The 7278-nt window shown below is 39.1% G+C and overlaps 1 protein-coding gene across 1 annotated transcript; it reads left to right on the top strand.

The window, feature by feature from the left end:
- The first annotated feature begins 293 nt into the window (after positions 1-293).
- LOC133925359 (RNA-binding KH domain-containing protein RCF3-like) lies at positions 294-6243 on the top strand. Its single transcript, XM_062371310.1, has 8 exons — positions 294-404; positions 2493-2741; positions 3165-3392; positions 3846-3925; positions 3995-4103; positions 4191-4317; positions 5775-5871; positions 6063-6243. Exons 1-8 carry the CDS (start codon positions 294-296, stop codon positions 6241-6243), a joined length of 1182 nt encoding a protein of 393 aa, XP_062227294.1.
- Positions 6244-7278: the final 1035 nt, after the last annotated feature.

Genomic DNA, 7278 nt, shown 5'->3' with positions numbered 1-7278 from the left:
AGAGTTGAAAATTATAGTTTGAGAAAATTCGTCGAAAAGACTGCCCTTGGGAGCTTCTGAGTGCTAGTGGTCTGACCGGCCCAGGCGATGGTCTGATCGTTGTATATGAACCAGAGCAGTATTACTCTTTTGAGAATGGCGGTCTGACCGGCCCTTCAGGCGGTCATACCGCTTTATAAAATATTCTCATATGCTGAGTAGAACCAAGTCCCGGTCTGACCGAGAATCATACAAAGAGTTTTGGGTCCCACGATCTGACCGTGGGGTCGGCCAGTCTGACCGCCAAGATTGTGATGGTCTCACCAAGAAGGGCGGTGGTACATGCAGATGTTGGTGTCGATGTTAAGCTTACTGATATTATTGTTGGTTCTGACGAAAGGGTAGTAATTGTCACATCGAGAGAGGTAAACCAGGCGTGCATTGCACAATTCTATACTTCTTTGCTTCCCATATGTTAACTTGTATCTGCACCTTAACGATACCTAGGTGATGTGGTTGAGAATATAATCTAGGAACATTCTAGCCCAACATTCCTCAGTATTTGTTATACCGCTCCTATGTGGGCTTTATATTCCTGGCATGGAAAATTCAATTATTTTAGGTAAAAACGAGGGCAATGTATAAATTAAGTACAATGATGTATGTTACTAGGAACTGAACGTAACTCAATTGATGGTATGGGTGTATGCACCCACCACCCAGGTTCGAGTCCTATTAGAGAACCTGGGCGTTTTTTATCCACTTCTCTGGCTCGAATTGGGTGTGCACATAGTTCCTCTTAGGTGCTCTAGTTTTTCTTTAATGACATATGTTCCAACCATGGAAAATGCACAAAAGTGGTAATTTTTAACCCTGGCAAAATTGACTTTGAATGCATTTTAGTTGTGTATTGATATCATGAGAATCTCCAAAGCTATATTATATACAGTGCATTAAGCCATTAATGCTCCAAATGATTTGAAGTGAAAATCTTAATCCAATCTGCTACCGGAATGTACCATTCGAAACATCCCATATACCAAAGCAAAAGAATCTGTGCATAACATCTGTAATTTATTTGTGATGTAACTGCCCCTTCTTTCTGCTTTTCTTCCCACCTGTACATACCCGCTGTTTTTATTTTACAATTTTGAAATATGCTGTGGAGGACTCTCCCACAGTTTTCCGTTAAAAAAAATATATTATTTATGAAGCATCACAAGATTATGGAGGAACAGCCCAATTTAGCTGCTACTAATGGTAATGGACAAGACAAATTGTTGAAGGAACTGTTTGAACATGCTTGCTAGGTTCTGCTCTAGAGATGCAGAAAGCCACAGCAAGTAATAAAATAATCTAGGCCATAAGAAACACAGGACCTAATCCAAGACCTAAAGTATTACAGTTTTCTGTAAATTAACATACCATTTCTGTTATAGATTAGACATCGACTGTGACAATTACATCTAAAGCTTCTTTTTCAGATGGTTATTGCTGTTCTCTCTTCAATAAGCAAACTGATTGTTTCACTAATCTTAGTAGAATTCCTGGTTCACTAACTAAGATTACACTGGGTTCTTAACTAAGATCTACCATGTTCGAGCAATTTTGGAAGTATTGATAGTTGAGAGTCAGCTAATTAGTTTGTGCTTTGTTCTTGATAAGGAATTAATTAGTTGTTTATATTTATTCATTTTCAAGGAAGTTGTCTAACATCTAAATCAACTATGAGATACCAATTTGGTTGTCTAGTTTGAGTTATGGTTTTATACAGGAGTCAACCTTCCCTAAGATTTGTGGAGGGTAACCCCTAGATGAAAAAAGTTACCTGACAGCAGTGTCAGCATGCAACCTTAATTTGACTTTTTGTAATGATTTGTGTCTACCTTTGGATCTGTTCAGTTCAAATATTCTAGTCTGCCTTTGGTTGAAATATCCTTTTTTTTTTTTACTTCGGAAGTGTCTGTCTACTAGTGATTTGCATTAACTATCATTCTTAACTGAATTTTGATAATGCTTTTCTCCTCCTAAAGGGCTCATTTTTATATGGCTAACATGTACATAATTTGATATGGAATAAGTCTACTTAGCCCCCTGAAGTATTGATGTTCATCTAGATAACCTCTCGAAGTATGAAACCAGGTATCGAGCCTCTCGAACTATTCAATACCGTCTAAATACCCCCCCCCCCCAGGTGGTTTTGGAAGTGGTTTCACCACCGTGGTGGTCACACAGTTGATGACGTGACACTGACTTGGCAAAGAAATGTTAAAAATAACTTCAAAAATTAAACCTAAACATTTGAATATGAAATGTTAACTCATGTTTTGAAATTCATAATCAAAATCTGAAATTTAAGATTCAAAATATTTAATTTTGTATTTTTTAAGTTCTGATTTTTTGTAATGTTGAATGAAAATACCTGGTTTTGAATACTGTATTAAAACTTTTCAATTTTTTGTTGTTAAATTTGAAAGCTTTTCAAAATGTTGGACTTATTCCTCTTGATATAGGGCCCAGACCATGAGCTTTTCCCAGCTCAGGGAGCACTGCTGCACATCCAAACTCATATTGTAGACCTTGGCCCTGACAAGGATAACATTATCACAACAAGACTACTTGTACCTTCAAGTGAAATTGCTTGCTTTGAGGGAAGAGATGGATCACTATCTGATATACAGAGACAGACTAGTGCAAACGTACAGATATTACCAAGAGAGGATCTTCCATCTTGCTCTCTAGAGTCTGATGAACTCATACAGGTTTGTCTTGATTCCCAGAAAAGATTTCATTTTTGCTCTTTTGACTGTTTAGCAAGTTAAGTACATGGTAATTCAGATGCAAACACCTATATGATTAATTGGTTATACATATTGTTTTGGGAGTTTGTTCCTGTGGGTTGGGACTTGGGAGGGTTTTAAATTGTGATTTATTTGTGAATAAGCTAGAACACATTGGAGGTCTAGTGACTATTTTTCCTTTCCAAGTCAACCCGAAGTTGACCTATATACCTCATACTTACACATGACTTCGGACCACTAGCTGGTTTGCAAGGAGCTTTTGATTACAAATGTTATCACAAGATTCATATGACATTCTTGTTCACATGCATGACTACAATTTTTTATATTGTTTTGAGTTTCAAGTTCATTTTTCTGGCGGTTGAGCACATAATGTTCTTGCAGATTGTCGGAGGGATTAGAACCGCTCGGAATGCTCTTATGCAAGTAACTACAAATTTAAGGAGTTACCTATACCGTGAGATGTCTGGTCCTATTCAAGCTAGCAACAGTAATGTACATGGATCCATTTCTCCAGCAATGGGCTCGCCTAGAGGACCATACCAGGGAAATGATTTTCCAATGGCGTCTTACCAACAAGCACCACAACTGACAACTTCATGGCATTCGAAGGTAACTCTGATGTATAAATAATTCCCTTGATGCCATTAGGAAAAGATGTTCATAAATCACAGTTTAAAAGATGCCCATAAGGCAAACTGTGGTTTTCTTTGGAGTAAATTCACCACTGGCATCTCTTCTTTGCTGCACATCCACGTAAATCTCTCATCTTTAATTTAGGCCGCCAAGTTTTCGACATTTCATCTGCTCCAAATGTGTCCAGTTGTGCCCCATCTAGGGGTCGACTGTTGGTTGACTATCATTAGCAACCTTGCATCCTACATTTCTGCCTGACAAAACAAGGCTATAAATAATCAATAAACTTGGGAGTTTTTTTGTACAATATGATGCATAATGTTTGCAGTATGCAATAGTCAGTTGCGATTCATGTTACCCTTCTAGCTTGCCTTGCATGATGTACAGGGATTGTGTTTGGACCGTGCAGTATGCCATTTTGAATTGCAGGATAATGGAGGCAGTGCAAGTGGATCATTTGAGCTAGGTAGCAACATTAGTGATGATATCAGGCAAAGTACTGCAAAACGGTAAGGTTGTGTGCCTGCAATTATTTCTGATGTTTGATTGTTCCATGACCCCTTTTTGTCCTCCATCAGATTGGCCGTTCCTCTAGTGACTAGAAGCACATTAGAAGTTGTCATACCAAAGAGTGCTGTTGCAAGCCTCACCATGAGGGCTGGTAGCAAGCTTGCCCAAATAATTGAGGTGCTGTACATCCTGAATTTTTGTTTAGTAACACAGGGTAGACAAATTCTACACTACTATTACCTTCTAACTCTTCGTTGGTAACAGATGTCTGGTGCCACTGTGACGCTTGCTGAAGATAGACCTGATGTCATTGAGAAAGTTGTTCGAATATCTGATACCCCCGAGCAGGCTGACAAAGCTCAGAGTTTACTGCAGGGATTTATTCTCAGCAGTGAGTCCCTCTCTCTCTCACACACACGCACGCACGCATGCACATTTATCAGCAATATATAACTCTTTCCCCCTTTTTAATTTTCAGTCCAAGATGACATTACTATAGTCTAGTTGAAAACATCGGTGCGCTCTACATACCATAGTTTTCTTTTCCCTGTGTATTTGGAGGTGGAATGCATCTGAGTCCATGTGATTATTTGTATTAGCTGTTCAATTGAGCATTATGTTTCCATGTGCAAATTGTTCCTGTATGTTATGCCTTGCTATTTATTTATTCTAGTTGTAATGCTAAGTAGCCAATATGTGTTTTGTTTCTAGTTTATCTTACTGTCTTTGTGCTTAAGTGGTGGATGGGGATGTAAGGTAGTAGATGATTATTTTTAAGGACTGATTCAATTTTCAAATCCATAAATGACCGCAGAACTGTTGGTCCCAGTTGTGTCAGAACTTGGAGCCTTTTACCTCTTGTCATCTGGCTCTTTTAGTTCTGCGGACTGTTCAATTGGGTGCAGACACAGTACAGACACCATTTACACCTCCCTTGCTGCTCCGTTACTTCTCCATTTTAGTTACTGTCGTTGCACATTCATGTTTGAGGAAAATAATTTCACATGCATGAAAGAAAGAGAGGAAAATTAAGGTGACGCGACAGCAATGGAAAGAGTGCTCTAAAATTGAATACACTAGTGAATAATAAGTTTTAGCATATTCTTTCGGTGGTAAAAAGCAAAACTGGTGTTCCTTCAATAACATGTCCCATTTTCCCAGGAGTTATTTTGTATAGTATCATCGTAAGCATGCGTCATGCGTGTTGCAAAATATCACTAAAAGGATCAAGGGCTGCCAAATACCATTGCAAAGGTGCTATTATTAGGGAAACTAGAGTACTACTAAAGATATATCAAATGCTATGTCATTAACAACGGTAAAGTTTGACAGCTATAGTTTATAGAAAGTTGCAGGCTGCCAGATTTATTATGTTAAGTCACATCGTCCAGTAAAAAAATAGCTGCTAGATAGCTCGAAAAATAAGAGTGATATGACCACACTGAGAGGCCAAGTATATCTAATAGATCAGTTAAAAATATGTTAGGAAGAACACTACAAATTATGAACAAATTGAAATTAATGTGAGGTGAATCAACGTTGCATTGTGAGGAAGAACACTACAAATTATGAATAGGCAGAAATTAATGTGAGGTGAACCAATGCTGGACTGAGTGTTGTCCTTCAGAAAGTTGCATTTGCAAGTATACAGAAATTATAATTATATATCTGCACCGCACACATCATATCAGACGGCTCGAAAAATAAAAGAGACATGGCCACACCGAGAGACCGCAAAATCGGCTGCACCGCACACATCACATCAGACAGCTTGAGAAATAAGAGAGACTTGACCACACAGAAAAACCGTAAAATCAGCGTGACCTAATACTACTAATGCTATTCCAGTGACGACAAGCCGGATGAAGAAGCCGGTTCTCCAAATCGACCGCGTGACTAGCCTGTGGAAAGAGGCCGACGTCCCCATCTTCAGCACTGGCCACTGGTAGATGCACGGCAAGACAATGTGGAGGCCATAGGAGCAAAAAAAAATGGTCATTTTGTTGGCCTCGGATGGAAAAGAAAATGTCTACGTAGGGTTATTTTCCTAATAACAGGGCTTCGCGATGGTACAAGGCCCTGTTCATGGCCAAAAAAATGTCGACGTACAAGGCCCTGTTCATGGGCCAAATGAAGCTTCGCGGGGCTGCGCGACTCTGGGAAACAAGGGCTCCTCTCAACTGCAAGTGCTTCGTTTGGTTGGCACTCTTCCGACGCTGATGGACATCCGAAAGGTTACACCGGCGACATGGCCTACGCGACGATGCTACGTGTGCTCCCTGTGCACAAGAGGATGAAAGCATTGACCACCTCCTGATGAGCTTCGTGGCGATCGAGCAGAGAGGTTTGGTATATAATCCATCGCTTGTTGCCGCAGCAATCAGATACTTAGCGGATTGGTGGGAACAAAAGGGTACCCAACGAATGGAGAAAAGGCTTCGATTCATTGGTCATGCTTACGCTGTCGAGATTATGGGGAGCGAAAGGAACAACCGCGTCTTCAACAGAGAGGTGCTAATGCCGGTGGTTCTTTATAGTTTGTTTGTTATAGTTGAAGATTTTAAAAAGTAGTTTATGAATTGTAAAAGGCTGTATTATAAAAAACTTTTGGATTGTAAATTATAAAAAACTTGTATAGATATTTTAGTAAAATATACTTTCATAATTTATAAAAAGTTAAGAGAAATCAACTTCTCAAATTTCCATAATTCAATAAGTGGATTATAAAAAAACTATAATAAAAAATTATCTATTTATTTTAGTTTCAGATTGTAAAAGTAAAAACCATAATTCAAAATTTACTTAGTAATCCTAGATCGTTGTAAACTTCTTCTGGCATAATGAAATACGTGCATGCCACGTTCTCGAAAACTTCACTTGTCGGGAAGGAGGAACGGCATGCTTCTCGGGGGAGAGAAAACACATGTACGGCAGCATTATTAGCTTTGCCTTTGCGGATATCCTTTTGGCGTATAAAGAATTAAAAGAAAACTGATGGCCCCTTTATTTGAAAACAGATGGTTTACTTCCATATAAACGAGGCGCTGGCCTACTTCATTTGAAATTCCGATGGAATCGACTTTTTTCCATAAGAATCTGAAAGGAAAACAAACATGAAATCTTATTTTATCATTATGTTTTGAGTGGCTGTGATTCTTTCCATGTTACAACCGAAGACTTCATTTCTCTTTCTTTTTTTGGGGAGGGAGTGGGTAAACCATGTTTTTGTAGCACTGCATTAAGAGTTTTGCTTCCGCAGAAGCTAGCTTCTTAAAGAAGCAGAAAAGCCAGTTTCTGCTTTACCCCATTAGAGCAGCTCCAGCGGCCTCGCAACTTGGCTCGCTATCGCCGC

This window comes from Phragmites australis, chromosome 7 (assembly GCF_958298935.1).
Source record: "Phragmites australis chromosome 7, lpPhrAust1.1, whole genome shotgun sequence".
In the NCBI taxonomy this organism is placed as follows: Eukaryota; Viridiplantae; Streptophyta; class Magnoliopsida; order Poales; family Poaceae; genus Phragmites; species Phragmites australis.
Note: the sequence above shows the minus strand (reverse complement) of the source record. Positions and strands in the feature narration are given on the sequence as shown.